At 42.5% G+C, this 24,659-nt stretch overlaps 1 protein-coding gene across 1 annotated transcript; it reads right to left on the reverse strand.

The window, feature by feature from the left end:
* Nucleotides 1-2,596: 2,596 nt before the first annotated feature.
* Nucleotides 2,597-23,886, reverse strand: LOC310860573 (myosin heavy chain, fast skeletal muscle-like; the record flags this gene model as incomplete). Its single annotated transcript, XM_083767565.1, has 39 exons — nucleotides 2,597-2,617; nucleotides 2,715-2,843; nucleotides 3,059-3,154; nucleotides 3,760-3,864; nucleotides 4,313-4,483; nucleotides 4,963-5,088; nucleotides 5,171-5,374; nucleotides 6,429-6,737; nucleotides 6,884-7,008; nucleotides 7,135-7,300; nucleotides 7,577-7,760; nucleotides 8,259-8,455; nucleotides 8,553-8,671; nucleotides 8,839-8,965; nucleotides 9,094-9,483; nucleotides 9,570-9,660; nucleotides 9,763-9,908; nucleotides 10,001-10,177; nucleotides 10,313-10,555; nucleotides 10,993-11,248; nucleotides 14,911-15,047; nucleotides 15,135-15,258; nucleotides 15,360-15,477; nucleotides 15,590-15,677; nucleotides 15,946-16,010; nucleotides 18,684-18,987; nucleotides 19,417-19,587; nucleotides 19,705-19,854; nucleotides 20,325-20,443; nucleotides 20,795-20,933; nucleotides 21,440-21,543; nucleotides 21,939-22,037; nucleotides 22,178-22,241; nucleotides 22,336-22,428; nucleotides 22,558-22,666; nucleotides 22,753-22,780; nucleotides 22,880-23,036; nucleotides 23,443-23,586; nucleotides 23,680-23,886. The coding sequence occupies 39 exons, from the start codon at nucleotides 23,884-23,886 to the stop codon at nucleotides 2,597-2,599; spliced, it is 5,802 nt and encodes a 1,933-aa protein (XP_083623691.1).
* Between the last annotated feature and the right edge of the window lie 773 nt (nucleotides 23,887-24,659).

Raw genomic sequence — 24,659 nt, forward strand, 5'->3', positions numbered from 1 at the left:
ACACACATAAAGGCGCCTGATGGTGGGGAAAGGAACTGGTTGGAATAACATGTTCCTTCCACGCACTATGTCCAACCAGGGAAACTCCCCCTGTCAGGTGAAAAGAAGCAGCTTGGACTCCTCATGCATTGGAGCATGAGGTCAGTGAAAAAATAAATTGAATACAAAATAGTGGGAAAAAAACAAATGGCAACGAATATAAGACCCTGCATATGGAGGTAAAAGGACATGTCTCTAAACTAGTTTTGATTTATAATTGTCCCACTGCTTTGTCCCACTACCTTGTTTTGTTCTCTTTTTTACCTAAGGGGTTCTATGTATTGTGTGTTTTATGCAGTCTTTTGTATATTGTGTACATATTTACACGTATGAAAAACTGTTAAATAAAGTTGTATAATAAAATAAATAAGTATAGCAAGTTAGTCTAACTTTTCTATTATTATTATTGTATAATTGTATTATTATTTTGTTGATGTTTTGCTCACGACACATGTCAGATGTTTAGGAGATAAAGCCAGAGAAGCCAGTCTGACATGGTTTGGACAGAGGAGGGGTTGTGAATATATTGGTAGAAGGATGTTAAGGTTGGAATTGCTAGGCAGGAGGATGCAAAGGACGGGGTGAGATGGAGGCACATGAGTTGCTGTGGTGACCACTGAAGGGAAAAGCCGAAAGGAAAATGACAATCAATAAAAAGTAAAATATTGAAATTGTAATTATACAAAAGCCATCTGCTTTAAGCTTTTTTTTTAAAGTTACGTTTCAAAATGATCCGATCAGATTTTGTAATCCTATAGTTTGGGATCCAGGATCAGACAATCCAGTCCGATTTTGGCCCAGGAGTTCAAATAGATCAGCATTAGGACATTAGCATTAGGACCACCTTGATCCAGGGAGTTCTAGGGGGTACCCAGCTAAATGATAGTTTGGAACCAAATGGCCCCTTAATGGGTCTGTAACTCTGAGAGTGTACAAATGGACCCACGTACATTAAAATTGATTTTAAAATATTGAATTGGGGGTCCCAGAGATAGAAATGACATTACATGGGGGTCTGGACTAATATGCATGTCAAACTGGGGGTCCTTGGAATTAAACGGGTTGAGAATCACTGCCGTCAAAATATTTTCTTATGGGGGGTCCCTTGCATATCTCTTTCAATTGGAGTGTCCGCGGCCTAATTAGTGTCAATTTGGGGGTCCTTGACGTGAAACAGTTTGGGAACCACTAGAATGTCAAACATGTGCTACGGTTGTCGAACATGCGCTGCTGGTTGTCGAACCTGCGCCGTGCTCCCGTGCTTGCGGTTAGGGTTAGACTTAGAGATAGGGTTAGTAATTTCAGAACAATGACGTTCACCTTAATTGTCTTCAATGTTTGGTGTTACGCAATGTTTGTGTTCACATAGCCTCGATACCCAGGCTTTCATTTCGTCTGCGCGAAAGATGAAAGCCTGGAAAAAGCCGTGGGCTGAACCAGTCTAAAAGTGGGAGTCAACCCTTCTGGGTGGGCGTCGCTCTAAATGATGTGACGTAGCGCTGCACTAGGGGGGAGAGGAGGGGCCGGGGGTGACGGACAGATCGATGAGATCCAATCAGGGTGCGCGCATTTCTGAGGCGCGACCCGCCCCTCTAGACCAGAAATGTCTCTGCTTAGGTCAGGCTAGTGTTCACACGACCACTCAAACTTTCATTGTCAATGACATTTAATGTTTGTGTAGGACGTTTGTGTTAGAACACACACTATAAAAGCTGGGCATAGGAGTGGCTATCACCCCTCAAAGATATTTAGATTTTCATATGCCCAGCTTTCCGGGTTTATGTGAACACAAACATTGGCTTGTGATTTGCTGATCACTCCATAGCGATGATTTGATTGGCTGAGCATTGAAGTACCCATTGAAGAGAAAAGTGAGGGCAGAAAAGTGAAGACGCTAAAGTGATTGGCCGGAATGACTTTTGTGATGATTTGATTGGCCTAGCATGGGATGTGACGTATGATAATGTAGGCATATGGTGATGTATGATGATAAGAGCACCTTTGCGTGAAGTGAGGGGTGAATTGAGGACACCACAAGTGATCTGTAAACTTGTGTATGTAAGTAGTGAATGTAAGTAGTAGTAAAAATAGACTAGTCTAAACAAGTTTGTGGCACGAAGCGATCCTTGTAGATCGGCTATTTCCACTAGTTTGGGTCCCGGGGCAAGACATCAAATGTCTCTTTTGGGTTGTAGGCTAAAACAATGTGGGAACCCCTGAAGTACACTAGATACTTATCTTTGCAATGGGTTTATACAAATGGTATAGTGGACATGAGTTGGACCCACCCAGAATTAAAACCTCACAAAAAACAACAAAATACAGTTTTTGCCACCTTTTATTGAATGCAATGGTTCATATTTTATGACTGTGCATGGTCCCCTGAATAAGAAAGAAGATAGTATTGATAACAAAATACAGTTTTTGCCACATTTATTGAATGCAACGGGTCATATTTTACGACTGTGCAGGTCCCTTGAATAAGAAACAACATACTGTTGTTGCCACCTTCATTGTCATATTTTATGACTTTGTACGGTGACTTGAACTGGAGAACTTATTCAGCAGCTTCTTTTCCCTGTAACAATAGGAACATAATGTTAGATATTCAACATGAATCATTAGTTAAATCTTAGTTTAAAGGATAATGAACCTTATTAGTTATTGAACATTACCTTGGAGTCGCGACTTTTAGATCTCATCTTGTTGACCTGCGATTCAGCGATGTCGGCGCGCTCCTCAGCCTCTTCCAGCTCATTTTGAACCTTTCTACACTTGGTCAGGTGAGAGTTGGCTGCTTCCTCCTGCAATATTATAGACATGGGTCAAAGCTTTCCCATACAGCAGAAGCATGGCAAGCTAGAGATTCCATGTTCCACTTGTGGAAAGCAGCAAGATGGACACTGAAGAATGCTTTGCTGTTGGTCATATGACATTGCATCATAACTGATTCCTATTATTCCTTTTAGTTAAACTATGACGACACACACCACTAACTAACAATGTCTATTTGACTTACCGCTTCCTCTGCCTGTCTCTTGTAGCCCTTCACCTTCAGCTGCAGCTTGTCTACCAGATCCTGAAGCCTGGCCATATTCTTCTTGTCCTCTTCAGTCTGAAGTGAGAGTGAATTTATAACATTAGCTGCATGTCCATCTATTAATTTAGTCAGTGGCATGATGATGGTTATTTTTTTCTAAATATATTTTTCAACCCATTTTTCACCCCTGTGTCAATCATCTAATGTGATCCTGGGCTCTACACACCCTCTGCCAATCTGGGGAGAGCAACGGACTTAACTCATGCTTCCTTCATGCTTGAGTGTCCAAGTTGCTCCTTTACACCTGACAGGCGGGAGTTTCCCTGGTTGGACGTAGCGCGTGGAAGGAACACGTTATTCCAACCAGTTCCTTTCCCCTCCATCAGGCGCCCTGGCTGGCCAGGGGGAGGCAGTTTAGAGACCAGGATTACTGCATGTTTTTGTGAGGGTACCTACCCTAGGGGACACGGGGAGAACATGCAAACTCCACACAGAAAGGCCCTTTCGCCAACCCCGCCTTCGGGTATGGGCACTGATGACGCGGAGGAGGAAACACGCCGCCAGCACCCACAGCGCCCTGAGCGGGAATCGAACCCAGGACCTTCTAGCTGTGAGGCGACAGCACTACCAACTGTGCCACCGTGCCCCCCGATGATGGTTATTTAAGTGATATAGCCTACCTGGTATGACAGCTCCTTCACTCTCCTCTCGTACTTGCGCACACCTTTAACAGCGTCTCCACTGCCTTTCTGTGCACCTTCAACCTCTGCCTCCAGTTCACGCACCTTCACAATGGAAACATACATTATGAAGAGATTGTGTTTTATTTCATTGACATATAAGCTGTGTTGACTGACCCATTGAGATCTGAGAGCAGATTCTACACGTCTTCTAAATCATTTTCTGAAAAAACGATATCATGTGAAGGACCCCCAGAAATGTTCTTGTATTTGGCCGCCGACCCCCATCTGAAAATATTATTGTTCCAGGGACCCCCCCCCCCCCCAGAAGCAAAGATAAGAGTTAAAAACGTTTGCTGTGAAATACATAATTAAAAGATTTTCACACGTTTTTACAATACAAAAATAAATCACAAATAGCAGATCTACAAGCTTAAGGACATGCTTGTATATTTTCTATTTTTCAATAGCTAAAGTTAAGGTAAGTGTTTAAAAGCCAAGGTGACACAGATGCGTTCCAGGTCTTAATGGGTAGAAGTAAACTACACCTTACCCTGCCCTCCAGTTTCTGGAGCTGCTTCTTGCCTCCCTTCATGGCCAGGTTCTCGGCCTCGTCGAGGCGGTGCTGCAGGTCCTTGACGGAGACCTCCAGGTTCTTCTTCATCCTCTCCAGGTGAGAGCTGGTGTCCTGCTCCTTCTTCAGCTCCTCGGCCATCATGGCCGCCTGGAAAGTCATCGTTGTTGTGAGATCAAATATACTTTATTGTCCCGCATGTGAAACAATGTCTTGGTCTCCTGCGTCATTCAACGCACGACAATGGCTCTTTAAAATCATGAAAGGTAATAAACAGATACATGTGTCATGAGACCAGAAGGAATCAAACCAGGTAATACAATCACAATATCTTAGCACTCAGAATATTTAGTAGTAATTGTTGTTGCTATTAAATAGCTATATTGACTGAATATATTGTTGTACCAGTTCAGTCTGCACTGTAACATTCTGAACCATCTGCCTGAAGCCAGCACCTCATGTTCAGAATGTTCTTTTCCTGAGCACATTATGTTTGATACAAGTGCTGAAAATAGTGATATAGTTCACCCCCCCCTATGATTGTCATGGCTGTTTTAACAAGACATGCATGCAATGCCATAAGGATGTCTAATTGTCCTGGTATAATGGACCTCTGGAATGGAACTTACATCAGTGATTGCCTTCTTTGCTTTCTCCTCAGCATTCCTTGCTTCTTGAACACTGTCGTCCACTTCACCTTGAACCTGGACCAGGTCAGTTTCAAGCTTCTTCTTGGTGTTCAAAAGGCTTGTGTTCTAAAAGATAAACATTCGGATTAGCAATACAAGTATGTTAAATAATGTTGACTGTTTTTTTTTTCTTATCCAATTGACTTACCTGGGAGTGCAACAGTCCAGCGCGCTCACTGGCGTCCACCAGTTCCTGTTCAGCCACTTTGCGGCCTCTCTCCGTCTGTTCCAGAGCCACTCTCAGCTCCTCGATCTCAGCGACCATGAGGCCGTTCCTACGCTCCACCATGGCGCCTTGTTCCTTCACATCTTCCTGGCCTCTGAGAGCATCGTCAAGGTGCAGTTGGGCATCCTAAAGTAAATAAGAGGTGGACATCACATTTAGTGCCGGAAGTGCATCAAAATAGAAGCTCCGGGGTGCCAGAGTTGTCTGATCGCTTTTACTCTGAAAGCCATGAACCGGAAACACTTTCCTAAAAAAGTTGACTTTACAAAGTGACCTCACATCCCCGATCATCTTAATTTTTTTTTTTACGCTCCAAAAAGCGTTCATATTTTGCGGGAGAGACGGATGAGGAGCAGAAATGAAGCGCTATCGATCCATTCATCACCACGGAGAGAGCCCTGGATTAGGAGATACGAGTCATTCTTTCCGCCGCGCTAACATGGGAGTCAATGACAAGCTAATAGTTGGACAGAGCGTTAGCGTAGGGAAAGCGAAAAGTGAAATGCCAAAAATAAAAAATAGGAAAAATTCTGAATATTCTTATCACGCCCCGTCTCACTAGGCCGTCGCTAGGACGTCCACAGACGTCGTAAGCACTATTTTTTCGGAATCCTTATGACGGCCTCATGCGTCGTATGAACTGAAACGGTTAAGAGAAACGTCAGAATGTTGTTCGGATCATAGACCATAAAAAATAAGGGACACTGTCACTGTCACGCCCATAGACTCTACAGGCAGTAAATGAAGCCCATTTTGCGGTGATTTTATATTTCTATATCCGGTCCAGAAATGCAACCGGAAATTAATACTATTGGCTGGAACTGCAGCGAAGGCGGGTCTTCACTCGGTAGAACCAGTAGAAAAATTGCCTTTCTTTATCATTAATTTTAAAATGTGATCAGAATTAACTAAACGCATATCATGATTTAAAAAAAAGACTTCAATCTAGCGATTGAAAACAAAGTGTTTCTGAAATGGGTTACTAAGGTTACTAAAGTTCGCCCAAGGTTCGTCTTGCAAACAGTAGAAGACTACTGGGCCATAAATAAGAACAGCAGCTTCAACAAGAAACCAGAAGTGGCTTCATTTCCAGGCAGCGAACAGAGCTAGCCCCTTGGTTCAGATGTTCAGAGCAGTTCCGTTGATTGAATATGTGTCTAGTAACTAATATGTTTTGCACCTTAAGCTGTCCCTGGATGTTCCTCAGCTGCTTCTGGGCCTCAGCCGCCTGGCGGTTGGCGTGGCTCAGCTGAACCTCCATCTCGTTCAGGTCTCCCTCCATCTTCTTCTTGACCCTCAGGGCATCGTTTCTGCTCCTGACCTCAGCGTCCAGGGTGCCCTGCATGGAGTCGGTCACCCTCTGGCTGTTCCTCTTGATCTGCTCCGTCTCTTCGTCCTTCTCTGCCAGCTTCCTGTCAACCTCACCCTTGATCTGGTTGAGTTCCAGCTGGACACGAAGAATCTTAGACTCCTCGTGCTCCAGAGTACCCTGAAATGAAATACAGGATCAAAAGGTTGTAGGACCTTTTAAAGTAACGTCGATCATATACTGCTATGCTGTTTGAATATTAATCTTATTGAAAGAAATCTAACATATGGACAATTGTGTTGTTGATCTAGGACCAAAAGTGTTACCTCGGCTTCCTCCAGGGCTGTCTGGATCTCTGACTTCTCTGTCTCCACCTGCTTCTTGGACTTCTCCAGCTCATGGATGTTCTTTCCAGTCTCACCGATCTGTTCGGTGAGGTCTGAGATCTCCTCTGCAAAATTATGAATGAACTTTCAGCGACTATTTTGTATTTGATTTAAAGTTGTAGCCTGATCCATATTGATCTTTATTTTAGTTATTATTTAACTGTTAAAAGAATGATGTAGAGGAAACTTACGTTGCAGGTTCTTGTTCTCACGCTTCATGGTCTCCAGTTGGTCCAGGGACTCCTCGTAGGAGTTCTTCATCTTAAACAACTCGGTGCCGAGAGAACGAGCCTCTTTTTGAGCTCCTTCCAACTCCGCATTGCCCTCTTCATGTTTCTGCTTCCATTCTGCCAAGACCTGCACAGCAGCCGTGATGAAATGTGTCATTTACCTCCACTTTCAGGAGGAAACAATTAAAATAATTAATGTAAAAGCAATTCACGTTGCTTAGACAACAGTCCGAGTGGCATTAGTCCGACAACACCGCTGCTCCCGAGATGTGCTGCCAGTTACAACTAACCTGTGGCTTACTGTGAAGTTAGGTTTGGGTTTGGGTTTTGGTTAGAGTGTCTGACTCATGACTGTAGGACTGTTAGTACGTCGGATCAAACACATGCACCCATGTCAAAGCACCTTATCGAAGTTCCTCTGTTTCTTGTCGAGGTTGGCGGCTAAACCGTTGGCCCTCTCCACGTCAATCATGAGGTCTTCCACTTCACCCTGGAGTCTCTGCTTGGTCTTCTCCAGAGAGGCACACTTGGAATTCACAGCCTCGATTTGCTCCTCAGCCTCCTGAAGACGCTGGGCGAGCTTCTTCCTGTTGATCAGTGTTGAAACAAATCAAAGCATTGTGAGCAATATTTTGTATAGTAAGCAGTGTACTGTACAATGTTGTATAATTGTCTAATGTGGTTTTGTATAATGCTCTTTAGGATTTAATCACAATGACGTATGAGTTTTCTGGGGCCCGTGTTGTGTCTTTAAATTATACTCTATCATCATCATCACAAGCTGTCACCTCTTCACAGACTCTTAATTTTTTGTTGTTTTTTAACCAAATGTTTGCATATAAGTAACTGTCAAAATGCTGTGCTGAGCCTGAAGAAGGCCAGTAGTGACCGAAATGTTGCCTATTTAATAACTGTATCCTCTTGTACTGAGCAGATAAACAGTGTGCGGGCGTATTGTTTTCTATTTTATTATTGATGTGCACTTGCCTACACATTTATTCCTAAGCCTCTAACCTAGGTGTGCGAAGGTCTTTCTCTACACAAAATAGTGAGCAGTACGTCTAAAAAACCCACTGATGACTTACTTAGCTTCCTCCAGCTCCTCAGTGCGTTGGACAGCATCAGTCTCATACTTGCTCCTCCACTGACACACCTCAGCGTTGGCCTTGGACATTCCACGCTGCAGCTCAGCCTTGGCCTCTTGCTCCTCTTCAAACTGCTCCCTCAGGAGGTCACAGTCATGGCGAGCTGACTGCACAGCGTGGGCGAGGGCGTTCTTTGCCTGGCAAAAGAAATACGGCAAAACTAATGTCAGCTGGATGAAATTACAAAAAGATGGAATTAGGTCTGTTCGTAAAAAAAAAGGCTGTTCCTTATACCTTAACCTCCTCTTCAACGAGTCTCTTCAACTCCTCGATCTGCTGGGTGAAGGCCTGCTTGCCTCTGGTGAGCTGAGAGACCAGAGCTTCTTTCTCCTCAAGTTGACGAGCAAACTCACCTAGTTAGACATTTGAATATTAGTTTCAAATATGTAAATCATCTTTGATCATTACATACAACTCCTGGGATAGCCGCTGATAGTAGCCTATCTCTAATTATGGAATTTGCTCAAGTGCCATCGACAAACCATGTAGGCTAGTAGACATTACAATGATGAACATTTACCATTTTCAGTCAACAGTCTTGCTCTCTGAGCTCCAATATCATTGATCTGGCGAACATTCTCATCACTCTTGGACTTGATTTCACTGAGTTGGTCCTCAAGGGTGCGGCACATCTTCTCAAGATTTCCCTGTTGATTATCATTGGACATATTCAATCACTGAAGTAACCTAAAATGTATTCCTTCGTGTGTGTGTCCCCCTGATTGGTTCATTGAACGTATTTTGTCATGAATTACACACAAGCACTCTATTCTACCTTTGCCTTAGCAACAGCTTCCATGTTGCTGGACAGGTCATCGATCTCCATCTTGTATTCGCTCTTCTCCTTCTCCAGTTTCTGCTTGACACGCTGGAGGTTGTCGATCTGCTCGCCCAACTCTGCGACGCTGTCCGCCTGCTTCTTACGGAGAGCAGATGCGGTGGCCTCGTGCTGCAGGGTGGACTCTTCCAGGTCACGACGCAGCTTCTGGAACTCAGCCTCGCGCTTCTTGTTCATCTCGATCTGAGCAGCAGTGGCTCCTCCAGCCTCCTCCAGCCTCTCACTGATCTCTTCAAGTTCCCTGGAGAGATCAGCTCTCTGCTTCTCAACCTTGGCCCGAGCGGCACGCTCTGCCTCAATCTCCTCCTCCAGTTCTTCAATACGAGCCTTTCAAATGAAGGGACATATTCAAATCCAAATTTTTCACTTACTTATCATCAATGATTTTAAATAAGATGGAAAAAAAGAAATACCTGGAGTTCTTTGATCTTCTTCTGCAGCTGGGCTCCCATAGATTGCTCATCCTCAATCTTACTCAGAAGCTGGGCTACTTCAAAGTCCTTCCTGTGGTATACATACAGTACATCATATGTTAGTGGTAGTTTTTATCCATGGCATTATTATTATTATTATTGTTGTTGTTATTATTATTGTGGTCCACATTACTTCTTTATCTTCTCATCAGACTGCTGCTTGTCATTCTCCAGATCCATGATGGCTTCCTGGGCCAGTTTCAGATCACCCTCCAGCTTTCTCTTGGTTCTCTCGAGGTCCATGCGGAGCTTCTTCTCTTGCTCCAGAGAACCTTCCAACTGCACAACAATATAGTTTTCGTATTTTTCAGTAAGAAAATAAACGTACCGTATTCAAGTTTCAAAACATCCAATTGACTTGATGAACTCACGTCGTCAACTTGCTGTTCCAGCTTAGTCTTGGCCTTGGTCAGAGTGTTGACTTTGTCTTCCTCTGCCTGCAGGTCATCCAGGGTCTGCTGATGGGCCTCTTGGAGCGCCTTCTTCTCCTTGGTCAGCTTAGCAAGACCTTCATCTTGAGAGGCCATCTCCTCAGTCAGGTTCTTCACCTAAATAAGCAGAATGAATGGATCATTATCGTTTTAGAACTTGATACGACCGCTACGCTAGAAGAGTGTATAATCGTCAATGGATCATTATTGTTCAATAACTTGATAAGACGGCTACAGTGTATGATCATGAACCTTGTTTTCAGTGGCGTGTTTCTCCTTCTCCACTTTAGCCAAGGTGAGCTCCAGGTCGTCGATGTCCTTCTTGAGCTCAGAGCATTCGTCCTCCAGCTTCCTCTTCTTGGCAGTAAGCTCTGCGTTCATCTCCTCCTCGTCCTCCAGTCTCTCGGTTGTCTCTTTGAGCTTCGCCTCCAGCTGGATCTTACTTTTAATGAGACCCTCACATCTCTCCTCAGCATCATTCAGAGCCTCGTCTCCCTGGTTGTCAATGAAAGAGATAAGTGAGGGAACGTCTCAGCATTTGTTCCGGTGAGATTTCGCTCCTATGCCACTTGAATGTGGAAGGCCCTACTAACAGCCATGAAGAAATGTGGATGTTTTTTTTAAAGGCAGGCTCTATCATTGTTAGAGCCTGGATGGTACAGAGGTGAGGACAAGGAAGAAGCTGGAGGCTATCAACCTCCAGCAGTGGCATATGCAGTAGATTCAACCTCCCCACAGAAGAACCACACATTGGGTCAGGCCTTTGTGCTGCTAGCCATGTAGCTATACATACAATGATGCCAACAGCCGTTGGACCCAACAGGCATTCTCTGCCATGGTCTACATCTACATTAGATAAAATATACATTGTCAGATGATAAACAATATGAAATATTATTAGCAACATTTCCTGTACAAGTGTAGCTACTTACTGATGACGCTGCCACTGCAAGGGCATTCTTCTCCTGCGTTATAGCAACCAACTTCTCTTCCAGGTTCTTCTTCTTCTCCAGAGCAGCAGCCAGGTCTGTCGTCATCTTTTCGTAGTTCTCCTTCATCGCTGCGAGCTCCTTCTCAGTCTCAGCGCTCTGCAGAAGAGGCTTTATCTTGTAGTAGACCTTCATCCATGGCCAGTGTTTCACAGCGACGAACGAGCGGAGGTTGAACTGGATGGTGAAAACGGCATCTCTGTGGAAAACAGTTTCAGTGGATCATGTTTCCACGTATTATGACTGCAGGCGTAATACTAGTAGTAATAATAGTTACTATTATTGTGTCATAGTTACTTGCACAAGCAGAGCGCGCAAGTACTGCAATCAGTTGGGTATGTACAGTATGTATAGTATAGTAAGGTCAATAACAGGTCTAAACTAGAACTGCACTCTGTCGAGTGCATACTTGCTTGTTGCACACTAGTAGGCCATAAATGGCCAACTAGTGCGCAAGCAGAGCGCGCAAGTCCTTTCGACCGCTGTAAACTGTCAAATCTCAGTATCTCTGTGAAGGAACGTTTGAAATGTATAATTTTTAGATGTAACTATTTGCTACCTACCTACTTTATGCATATAAACACCTAATATTATTAAGTATGATTCAAGTTTCTATCTATATAAGTTTGGGTGAAGAGCTAGTCATACATATACACACCACGTACTCTGGTCCCAGCAGATCAGGCACAACTTGCTATTTAATTTTTTACTGATTATGTATATAGTATACGTATGACTAGCTCTAAATGATGACGTAAGAGATATGGTCATTTGTGGTCGTTTGGTCCCAGCAAAGCAGGCATATACTATATAGGCATATACTATATATAGTATATATATAGTATATAGGCATATACTATATACGTATACATATATACTATATAGAGTGTGTAGTTGTAAGTTGATTAGCGGTATACTGTGGTTACTTTGCGCCAAAAACTGTGACAGCTGTCCCACCATTTGATGTTTATGCAAGAAAACAGCAAATCTGTGCCTGGTTTGCTGGGATCAAACGACCACAAATGACCATATTTCTTACGTCATCATTAAGAGCTAGTCATACATATACACACCACGTACTCTGGTCCCAGCAGATCAGGCACAATTTGCTATTTTATTTTTTACTGATTATGTATATAGTAGCCTATACGTATGACTAGCTGTAAATGATGACGTAAGAAATATATATAGTATATATATAGTATATAGGCATATACTATATATGCATACATATATACTATATAGAGTGTGTAGTTGTAAGTTGATTAGCGGTATACTGTGGTTACTTTGCGCCAAAAACTGTGACAGCTGTCCCGCCATTTGATGTTTATGCAAGAAAACAGCAAATCTGTGCCTGGTTTGCTGGGACCAAACGACCACAAATTACCATATTTCTTACGTCATCATTAAGAGCTAGTCATACATATACACACCACGTACTCTGGTCCCAGCAGATCAGGCACAATTTGCTATTTTATTTTTACTGATTATGTATATAGTATACGTATGACTAGCTCTAAATGATGACGTAAGAAATATGGTCATTTGTGGTCATTTGGTCCCAGCAAAACAGGCACAGATTTGATGTTTTTCTGCATAAACATCGAATGGCGGGACAGCTGTCACGGCGGAAGAGACCGGGCGAAAACATTACTTGCGCGCTCTGCTTGCGCAAGTAATGATTTAGAATAGCATGCTCTGTTGCACTGGCCTAAAAGTGGGTCCTTAAAAACTGCTAAAACTTCTGAAATGTATGTATGTATGTATGTGTGTATGTATTTGAAAGGGGGGCTTTGTATGTATGTATGTATGTATTTGGTTAAAATGGGTAGGGTTTAAAAAAAGGCAAAAGCATGCTCTGGCCACTAAAAGTGGGTCCTTAAAAACGGCTTCAACTTCTGAGATGTATGTATGTCGGTATATATGTGTGTATGTATTTAAAAGGGGGGCTTTTTTGAAAAAATCCCAGCCCACAATACCTTCATGTATGTATGTATGGCGGGGTATGTATGTTGGTGTCCTCCAACAGCAATTCTTGGTGACGTAACTAAGGTATGTTTCAAGGTTGGTCAATAACGGGTCTAAAGGATTTAGAATAGCAGAGAGCTCTAGGACAGTGTTTCCCAACCTTTTTTGCTCCAGGGCACACTTTTCATAGCCTAAAAATCTCGGGGCACACCATACGGTGTATAGGCCTATCTATATACAGTATATACATACATTATATATATATATATATATATATATATATATATATATATATATATATACATACAGTGTTGGGATTAATAAAGTGACAACTTTTACAATATCTCCATTACCATTATCCAAATTAATTCCTTATTATATATATATATATTTTAAATACATTTTGGAGAAAAAAATAGCTCATATGCAATTCTTAATCCTTTTCCTTGTCTTTATTATGGGCCATCTTGTGAAAGCTGCATGCTTTTATTGTGAAGGGTCTCAGTTCTCACAGCCTGCATATTTCCACATGCTAAAAATAGCTGATCGACAAGCTCACAACGCGTTGCGTCGGCAACGCGTTGTGAGCTTGTCGATCAGCCATTTTCAGCATGCAAGCATAACACGTGTACGACGAAGAATAAATCGGGCATCACTGCGCTTCTGTCGAGGGAGGGAGATATATTTTGTTGGCCGAACGAGGCGATCATGTTTGGACATCTATGGACAGCTATTTTTCGTGGCACATTATGTTTAATCACAACAACGTCACGTTTACTTTACCTCCTCAGTGTTTGGGTCGGGGGACATGTAGGACTGTATGTGTCTGCTGTCTACGTGCATAATATGCGCTCTGTGCTCGAGGGAGCGAAATGTAGCGTCTTCTGCATGCATCTAGCATTAACATTTCAATGGCCGAGCGTCGTTAGTCTATTGTTCCATGTTGTTGTTATCGCAAGTCTAATGGTTAGGCGTACAACGCAACAATAGGAAGCCTGCAGCCCAGTAGCTATAATATTGCTTTCGGGGGAGGGTTAAGGCTCATACATAGTCTGGTTTTACGGTGGTGGGGTGACCACCGAACTACAACATGACGTCACGAGCCGCGGTGAAGAGCAAACCACCGCCACCGCTCCAGCCCTTCTCTCTGTTTTTACTCACCACCGCTCAACGTTATTTCAGCTCCGGTGGTCAGCTCACCACCGGAGCGGTGGTCACCTTACCACCGAAAATCCAGACTATGAATAGGCCTTTAGTGTGCCGCCTGATTTTGACAGAAAGTAACTCTAATTTAGTGTTACTTTCTGACAAATCAGGCGGCACACCTGGACATATCAAAGGCACAGTAAAGTGCCGCGGTACATAGGTTGAGAAACACTGCTCTAGGACTCAGAGCAGCAGTCGTACCCAGACAGACAGCAGAGAGCTCTAGGACTCGGACATGGCCTACTTGTGTGCAAGGCGCAAGTTGGCATCTCAAGAGTGTGCATTTCTAGTTGTTACTATTGTTGTCGTTATTATTGCTGTGGGTATTATCTTTGTTGCCCTGTGTCGTGGCAAGGTAAATGCAGATGGCCACCCAAAGAGCCTGGTTCTGCTCAAGGTTTCTTCTGCTGTTTTTTTCCTTGCAACCGTCACCAAAAACTGGCTGGCAATTTCTACCGGGGTAGAGTGGCCGGTAGAGCAGACGGATGGAAACCGCGAGGTTCCCAGTTTGAAACCAGGCTCCCCCAGAGTTAGTATCGAAGTGTCCTTGAGCAAGACTCTGAACCCCTAATTGTCCCCGATGTGCAGGTTGGTGCCTTGCATGGTTACCTCCGCCATCAGTCTATGTGAAGTGCAATGACAAAGTTTACTTATACAAATTGTACTCAATATTGAATCGATGCTTACCTTGTCGCCGTCATCTTGACAAACTCCTTCCTCATGAGGTAAGCTCGTCCGAGAGCCTGAGTCATTGTGACCAGAGTGAACAGCTTCTCATCTCGCAACTCCTCCAGTGTACCCAGCAGACCAGCTTTGAAGAACACCTGAACACAATGTTACAAAACACTGTCACTAAACAGTACTTTTAGTCCACTTTGGATAATGTTAAACCAGGTTCACAGTGTGTTCACCTTGGTGTGTCCAAACTTGTACTCATCATGAGGTACGTCAATGGACCCAAGCAGCTTCTCTGAAGCTTTCTTGTTGTCCATGAAGGCGCCATCGGGACACGCGCTGGCGTTCAGTACTTTGTACCTGTTTTTATAAAAGTTCTTGGTCATTTTGCGCTGGCATTCTGTACTTTTGTAAAAGTGGGTCATTTTGGAAATAAAAGCTGGGGGAAAAGGAATGAATACCTCTGCTTGAAGTCAGCGTATGGGATTCTGCTGGGGAAGCCCTTTCTACAGATCCTGATGCCCTCCAGCACACCGTTACACCTCAGCTGGTGGATGACCAGGAAGTTCTCCATCAGGCCTGTACAGATTCATTATTAGATGAACATTATTAGAAGAACAAACTCTGGCCAAAGTTGCATTAAATTACTGCCTCACAATGATAGTTTAACATTTTTATTTTCAGTGTTTACCTGGACACTTCTTCTCGTTGGGAATCAGGCAACGCACAAAGTGAGGATGAGTGCTCCTCAGGTTGGTCATCAGCATCCCCAAGTTTGCCTATTGAGACATAAAATAGCCAATTAGGTACTAGTAAAAAGTCATACAATATTGTACTTTTTTCTCCTCAATTATTTGAGCTATACTTTGCAGATTCAAAACATACATTAATCACTTAAGCCCTATTTTAAACTTCAGTCACAATAGAAATGGTTTCATTCCAAAATGAAAATATGTGCCTATTTCTTACATGAATTGAATGTTGATAATAATAATGCTTCACTCTTACAGGAATATAATGTTAATACTAATGAATACAAAATCTTACCCTGAATGCACTGGACACAGTCTGCATGGAACCACCCTTCTTCTTCCCTCCCTTCTTTGTATTATCTGTTTATATTTGTTAGAATCATGAATTATTATCATTAGTCATACAGAATGCAAATGCCTCCCTTCATGCCAGATTCTGAGTATTCAGAATTCATAGTATTAACTCAAAATTCTATTTGGCTGTAGAAGAAGACGGCCTCCTCCACTACCGACACAGCAATGGTGAAGGTGGCCGCGCTGATCGGATTATTCACTCGCTAAGTCTTTAGACGCATATATTTTAGATGCGCGGTCACGGGGAAGAGCTATTGAGCCACTAAACACAGTCACGTCATTTATCCAGTTGGATTTGAAATGGACCACCTTGGTCTTTTGTCAATGCATTGTGCCTGAAGGGGAAGCAATCAAGCATGGAGCGGCCGCTCGAGGGGAGCTTTGATTAGCGGTAAGCCAACTTTATAGTTTTATCATTAAATGGAGCGCTAATGAACACGTTGAAGGCGCCGTTGGCGGTGCGGGATCTCATTAAAAAGGCATTAAGTCCTTACTCCTTAGCCAAGGATGAGTTAATAAATTATAACAATACACCCAGGCTCAGGTTGGGTCCCAATACTTGAATGTGATTGGCTGGTTTCCGTTGTAAATCTCACGATAATCCACACCTTTAAACACTTTATATCATTCCCAGTTGATCCCACAGCTCTGTAGCTGAACTGGGGAAGGGGAGCACTTGATTGCCTTATAATGGCTCATAACAAACATTATTTCTGAACAATTGTGATGTAATCGGTTCAGGAATATAAACTAAGACATATCACAGGTTGTTTTATAATCGCTTGCTTTTCGATGTGCACATAGTGCACATTATTTTATCTAGGATCTAAACAGCAGCAGGTTTCATTTCTGGCTCGGAGGTATTGCGAGATTTGGCTGCCAAACAGGAAACGGTGGGAAGTCTCGCGATACTTTGTACGTTCAGAAAGGTACTTTGTGCTCTTTAGATACCATACCTCTATTTGCACAGTGTACACATCGAAAAGCAACACAGCAGACAATGTGTGCATGTCTTCTGTTGCCAGAAGCGATTACTTTACAAAAGGTCTCAGTCATTCAGAAACAGTGTTTGTTCATGAGCGGGTCACTGAGGCCTCTTTTAGACGGCGACCATCTCCATATAACACGTCAAAGTCCCGTTGCGTTCTCATTTTTTCTTACCCTTTACACGAGAACGCACACATTATGATATGATGTGCTATTATGCTATACTATCGCTAGGTGGCGATAACGGGCTGCCAAATAGACAGGTCACCCACGTACAAGAAGAAGACGCAAGCGGCGCAACACTGGGCGCGCCACGGGATGATATATATTTATTAAATAAACGCTGCTGCCGCGGCTGCCGTCTATCACAACTATCACAAGGCTTTTTATTTACATCATGGTTTTACATTCAACATCGCTGATGAGCATCACTTTGTAGGCGAGGAGGGAGGCTTGTTCAGGAACTCCATTATATCATAATGATATTGCTCTGCATCAATGTAATAAACATATGCGCTGTGAGCCAACGTGAGCCATGATGTCATAGTTGCGGATTCACCGTTTTGCCTGTTTATATGGAGACCATAGGAAACGGCGTTCTGAATGATTTCCACTCTGGAAGGCGGTTTCACTTAGTTGCGTTTTCACCTCCTGAGAACACGGTTCTCGTCTAAATGACAGCAGCAAACGATACTTTATTTTGACGTTTTATATGAACACCATCCTCGTCTAAATAGCACCTGAGCTTTCATTGACACCAGTGCATTCTAGTTTTGCTCCCTTGAAAGTGTCCATTAAAGTTTCATGCCCAGTCACGTGACCATTTCCTTTCCTTCTCAAAGCTTCCTTGCTAAAAACAAGGAAGTGTGGCGTGCTCTGGTGGGCGCAAAGCGTAGCTACTTTTGTGAATTTAAAGGACCACTTCACCACTTCTCAACGTATCTTCATATAATAGGTCCTCACTAATAATCATGATAAAATGGCACGATTATTTTCTACTCGGTCTGTGTCTCATAGGAGGGCTGTGGGCAGTTTAGAAACCGTCTTCCAGTGACATCATCATTAGGCCGATTTTGTTTTAAACAAGATTTTTTTACAAAAATGCCTGCAGTTTCTATTAGCTTGTATTCCCCATCGATGATGTCACTGTAAGACGGTTTCTGAACTGCCCACAGTCCCCCTATGAGACACAGACTGAGTAGAAAATAATTGCGCCATTCTTTCATGATTATTAGTGGGGACCTATTATAAGATATTGTTGAAAAGTGGTGAAGTGGTCCTTTAACAGGTTTATGAGGTTAATATTATGATATGTTTGTAACCCTTTTAATTAAAGCAATAAGCCATGCAAGCCCAGTTTACCCTGTATTTTATAATGGCTGACAGGGTCGGAGACCCTCTGCTATGCGTTGGGTGTCACTATACACATCTCAGCCATTACAAAATACCCGGTAACCTGAGACCTCTTGTGGCTTATTGCTTTCATTAAAATTGCCTAGAGGGTGGGCTGGGTGTGTTGGACGTCACAAACGTAACAGGTGCACCGCTGCTCTGAACCGCACCAAACTTGACTTGTCACCAACACTGACACAGAGGTCGGCCATCAGAATAGCTGGCCGCTTGTTGCCACAGGCGCACCATTAATCAGTTCCCAGCATCCCAGAAGACATTGCATTATCTTAATAAACATACCTTCAGGCTCAGGTGGGGGATAGAACACAGACAGGATTTTAATTGAAGACTTCTGGAACAGCTGAATGACAGAGTCGTTAAGAGGATCTTTGTTCTTGTCCAGCCAGCCTGTGATGCTGTAGTCCACCGTTCCAGCGTAGTGGACCAGGGAGAAGTGAGCCTCGCCCTTGCCTTTGCCAGGCTTGGGCTTCTCAAAGGCCTTGTTCTTTCCCAGATGCGCTAAAATCAGTGCCTCGGCGAAGGATTTGTCTGTAGCCTTCGGGAACATGCACTGCTCTTCAAGGATGGAGAAGATGCCCAAGGGCTGTGTAAAGGAGACAAAAAAGACACATCACCAAATACAATAATAACATCATGTCCATTAAACTAAGTAAGTATATAAGGCCTTGCCGAGCAATGAGGTACATATTGGTACAATGAGCCTATCTCTTGTAGCATGAGGCAGCTTTGATGTACACGCACACCCCCTGGACATGACGCTAGTATGTTACAGGGACTTACCACGATCCAAACCCTTGATGCTGAGTGCCAAGCAGGAAGGCACTGGGTCCACTGAGTCTTTGGTACGACCCGGCCGGGGATCGAACCCCCTCAGGGCAGACACTCAAACCAAAAGGCTACTGAGCTGGTGCATTTAAACTAAAGCACAGAATAATTGTATACCTTCTCAATCAGCTCAATGCAGACAGCCAAGTCCATGATAATAGATACAAATGTAATAATAATTGTATACCTTCTCAATCAGCTCAATGCAGATAGCCAAGTCCATGCCGAAGTCAACGAGATCCCAGGGAATTCCCTCTTTCATGTACTCTTCTTGTTCCAGAACAAACATGGTGTGGTTGAAAAACTGTTGCAGTTTCTCATTGGTGAAGTTGATGCACAGCTGCTCCAGGGTGTTGAACTGTGAGTGGAAATATCATTATTAGTCCAATCTCTTGTAATTGTGTTGTGTAATTGTGAAAATTACACAAACATAATTAGGCCTAAATTCTCCCACTTAAAACAATTCCATGCTTACATCAAAGATCTCAAAACCAGCAATGTCCAGCACACCAATGTAGAAGTTTCTCTGCTGCTTGGTGTCCAGCATCTCGTTGATCCTGATGACCATCCAGAAGAACTCCTTCTCATAGAGGGACTTGGCCAAGGCACCGACTGAGTTCATCACCTAAGGAAATAGGAACGTTATTAGAGTATGAGTGTGAATTATGCAATTTACAATTTAGACATTTATCAGATTATCTTAATCCTGAGTGATTTACAGTAAATAATAAGGAAAACATGAGGTAGTACAAAATGCATAGAAATAGTAATCGAGGAACATAGGTAAACCAAGAATGATCAGTCAGTACAGTAAGTAGTATAATCTAAAAATAAATCTATAATCTGTACTTTGAAACTATACACACTATAGGGTGCCAGGTCAAATGAACCTTATATCATTCTAGCACGCTATCTAAATTGCATTTTAGCATTTTTATAAAACAGCAAGGTTGTCAAGGCTAGGGCACTAATAGTGGAGTCTGAAGATGATTTAAGACAGTGTGGACACAACTAAAATATATTCTAATGGAATGGTGTGTTATATAAATGTGTGCATGAAATCAGAACATGGAAATCATGCAACGTTATACTCACCTGTGGCACAGTTTGTCCTTTCGTGACATACTCGTTTCCCACTTTCACCCTGGGGTAACAGTATGACTTAAGCATCTCTGCTGAGTTTATGCCCAACAGGTAGGCAATCTTGTCAGCCTCTGAAATGTTCATACAATTTGAAATTTACATTTTAGGCATTTAGGCATTAATCCAGAGAGTGATACAGTAGGCACGAGGTACTTCATCCAATGCATTAACCAAATAATCATCAGTCTAAAGTAAACAGTATAATATAAAATCATAATGATAATAGAAATATATTTAAAATAGAGTCGCAATTTAAAATAGAGACACGAGGAATCCACTGGGAACTGAATTCCGTCTTGTATTCATATATTTATATACTATATTTATATTTTATATTGTATAACAATGACCAAAAGCTACTATTTCTACTAGTACTACTAATAATAATAATAGCCTACTAATATAAATAAAGACCAGCTCACCCTCTGTGCCGTCTGGTTCGGCTTGTTCCTCACGCTGCTTCTGTTTGAACTTCATGACTCCGTGGTGCATCACTGCACCGGTGAATTTGTAGATCAGCTGTTTCTCTTCACCGTTGAAGCCCAGGATGTCGATAGCTTCCTGATGTCAATAAGCAGAGAAGATGCGTTCAAAAGATTGAGATAGTTTAAGCATTAGATTAACAAACATCCTTTAAAACAGTGTACAACTCAAATGTAAACAAAGCAATATACAGTGCAGGGTATCTATCTGCACATTTATAAAGTGGCAATTTAAGGACTTTTAATACCTATAAAATAAATACAAAATAAAATAAATGAGACCATTACTGCATCAAAAGTAATCAACAAATACTATACTATAATACTTGTCAAGCATTGGCCAAATTGACGAATATTACCTAATAGGAAAAGCATGTGAATACATGCAGATCGGCTATTTTCACAATATTGTATCTGAGTCTTACAATTCCATGTGCTTTAACTCAGTTAAAGTAGATGTTTTTGTGGTGGGGTCACAGCCTAAAAGCTTTGAGAAGCACTGATTTAGTGAATACATTTTGCAGAGCAACTGACTGCAGTCCACAGTAAGTATTAGAAAGTGTTTTTAAAATAATGTCCACTCACGTCAGTAGCGTCGAGCTCCACCTTGTCGTCAATGCTGGCCACAACGATCACACCCATGCTGATCAGTGGGAAGTCGTAGGGGTTGGAGCTGATCAGGCACATTTCTGAAAAGGGATTAAAAAAACGGTGAACATGTGCTTTTTCGGGCGGCATGGAGTGGCTCAGGGGTAGAGTGGCTGGTAGAGCAGCCGGATCATCCGGATGGGAACTGCAAGGTTCCCAGTTCGATCCTTGTGGGTTCCCGAGAGTTATGTCGTCCTTGAGCAAGACTCTGAACCCCTGTTTGCTCATGATGTGCAGGTTGGTGCCTTGGATGGCAGCTTGTGCAGTGCCTTGTAGGCGGTGAGGAGTATTTTGAGGTGAGTTCTTTGTTTGAGAGGCAGCCAGTGGAGGTCGTGAAAGACTGTTGTGATGTGATCTCTGGAGTGGGTGGTGGTGAGCAGGCAGGTGGCTGAGCTTTGAACAGTTTTGAACTGCATAATCAGTAAAAACCACTTACCAATAATCTCAGGTTTGTGGTTGGTCATCATCTGGAAAAAGATGTGGTAACCCCTCTCTGCAGCAAGCTGGTAGGTCACTCTGGACTTCTCCAGCAGATCTGTATGGGTTGTACATAACTCATAATAATACTAATAACAATGACTACTACTGACTAATTACTACTACTACTACTACTAATAATAATAATAATCCTCAAATTAAGGCATATCATTTTTAATCTGTGAACTTCATACTTACATGTCTCAATATCAGCACTGGCCAGTTTGCCCGATGTGCCGAAATGGATTCTGATGAATTTACCCTGTTTGATATAGAGAAGCACAATTAGTTGCATCGCTCTACATTGTGGAATGATTGCAGGTTTTCTCATGAGATGTCATTATTTTTACACTTACAAAGCGAGAGGAGTTGTCATTCCTCACAGTCTTGGCATTACCATAGGACTCCAGCAAGGGATTGGCTGCAATAATCTGATCCTCCAGTGACCCCTAGAATGTTTTAGACATCGCCCAGTTTGGTCAGAATTGTTTTAAACTGAATTGCTATATTGCATTTAAAAGCTTTTATGTTCAAAACATTTATTTGTTAAAGTTAAGAATATATCATATAGGCTCTACCTTGATTTTACCGCTATCGGCTGCCGATTTTTCTCCACCGGAACTAGCTGTTGCAAAGTACTGGATGACACGCTTGGTGTTCACAGTCTTTCCAGCACCGGATTCTCCACTGGTTAGAAGACAAATGCAATTAGTGAATGTGTGAACAAGCCTACAAGGGCCTTGTTTTAATGCCTAGAGATGATGCAAACTTACGTGATAAGGACAGACTGGTTCTCTTTATCTGTAAATTGGAAAGCACACTTTTAGTCATGGATATACAGCTCAAAACCACTATAGTTTAATATATTTTTTACATAGTCCTGTCTAGTACTGTACGTACCCATCAGCATGAACTGATAGGCGTTGTCAGAGACAGAGTAGATGTGGGGTGGAGCCTCAATACGCTTCTTGCCCCTGTAGGCATTTACAACCTCCTGGTCATACACTGGGAGCCACTTGTAGGGGTTCACAGTTGCACAGAACAAGCCGGAGTAGGTCTGAAGGCGAGAAGAGAGAGAACATTAACATCATGCCACATAGCACTAAGCACGTTATTAATTTCCAATAATTACATTTTGGGCAGGCGAGATGTGTCGTCGTTGTAGATATGCCACTGTGCCACATACTTGTGTAACCCAGGTCATGGAAACTGGTTACTAATGAAGAAATGGAGGAAGTCTACTTAACTTGATTTCCCTGTGTCATGCTGCCAACAAATAGCCGGGACAACGGATCACTAGAGCTGGGATTATTCAGTAACGAGTTGCAAACTTGTGGCAATGAGCAATAAGCGATTTTCTTTGGTTAAAATAAGTGTTAAAAAGCTCTAAATTGTGATAGTACTCCATTTCTATGGAGTGCTTGTTCAGTAACCGGAGTCTCCAGGTCACTCCACAACCTTACATAGATCATCCATGCTGCATAACGCTCTTTGAGGTTATACAGGACGGCGGCTTCACTGAGGTGGGTCATCATGGCCATGTCCTCAATCTTGTCATACTTGGGAGGGTTCATAGGGGTGACATCTGCCTCAGGCACAGTTCTTTCCTAATACAATTAAAATAAAATAAAAAACACTTCAGAATGTATTATGATTACAGTAGTACTGTGCCACTGTTTGAATGTAGAATACCAGCTCACCTCCTTCGTTTCAATCGTTTCCACGGTGACTTTGCCACCTTCCTTCTTGAGAATCTTACACTTGACGTACAGCTCTGCCTTGTCAGCCACGTATGCTGCCGTTTTGGCATCAAAGGGCGCCGACTGAGACTCCATTCTCTCCTTCTCTGACTTACGGAGATATATGGAGGCCTTGCCGTACTGCTCCATCTCTGCGTCCGTACTCATGGTGGCGGCTTTCTGTCTATAGACAAATAGATGGTGTTGATGCCTTTTATTGACTTGAGATCGGAGCAGATAATAATTTCTATAGGACTACAGCCTGTTAGACTATTATTGTTGTTATAGCTTATTGTACGTTTAATAGAAACATTATGAACACTCACTTTTCCCTTCTACCAGTAGAAATGGAACCTCGTGTGCAACCCCTAAGTGTGAGGGGGGGAAGGGGGGGGGGACACACATATTCTTTAGGACATGAATGAATTTAATGACTTTTTTTTAACCATGAATTCAATTGGATTATATTATTCCTGATGTTCATTCTTGTCAAACACCGCTTACTAGTTCCACATCTGAAAAGAGGACAATTTCAATTATTTCAATTATGTACATGCAAGGGAATAATGAAATTATACTTTCCCATTTTGTTTCCCATTTGTGTTTTAGTTTGTTCTTAATTTCACCAAGTTATATTTCGACATTACAGCCATGTTTCTTTTCTTCCTTTTTTATTTTCTTTTGTACTGAAGCAATGCTAGATTTTATTTTCGTACACTACAATTCCATTGTATGAATTAAAGGAGAATTCCATACTAAAAGGCTTTCCTACCTTTCTTTGTAGTTGTTACGTCCCCATCAAAGAGGTCCAGGTGTTATTTTGTGCAAAAGCTCCTTATTGGCTATTTCCCCTACCATAAGCCCTAAATGAATTGCATTGAATTGAATGGGAATTGAATGGGGCTATGGGGTGTTGTGCTAATTAGCTTATTTCCATTGCT

The sequence above is a fragment of the Protomyctophum parallelum genome (assembly GCF_964188405.1).
Source record: "Protomyctophum parallelum genome assembly, chromosome: 6".
NCBI classification, from domain to species: Eukaryota; Metazoa; Chordata; class Actinopteri; order Myctophiformes; family Myctophidae; genus Protomyctophum; species Protomyctophum parallelum.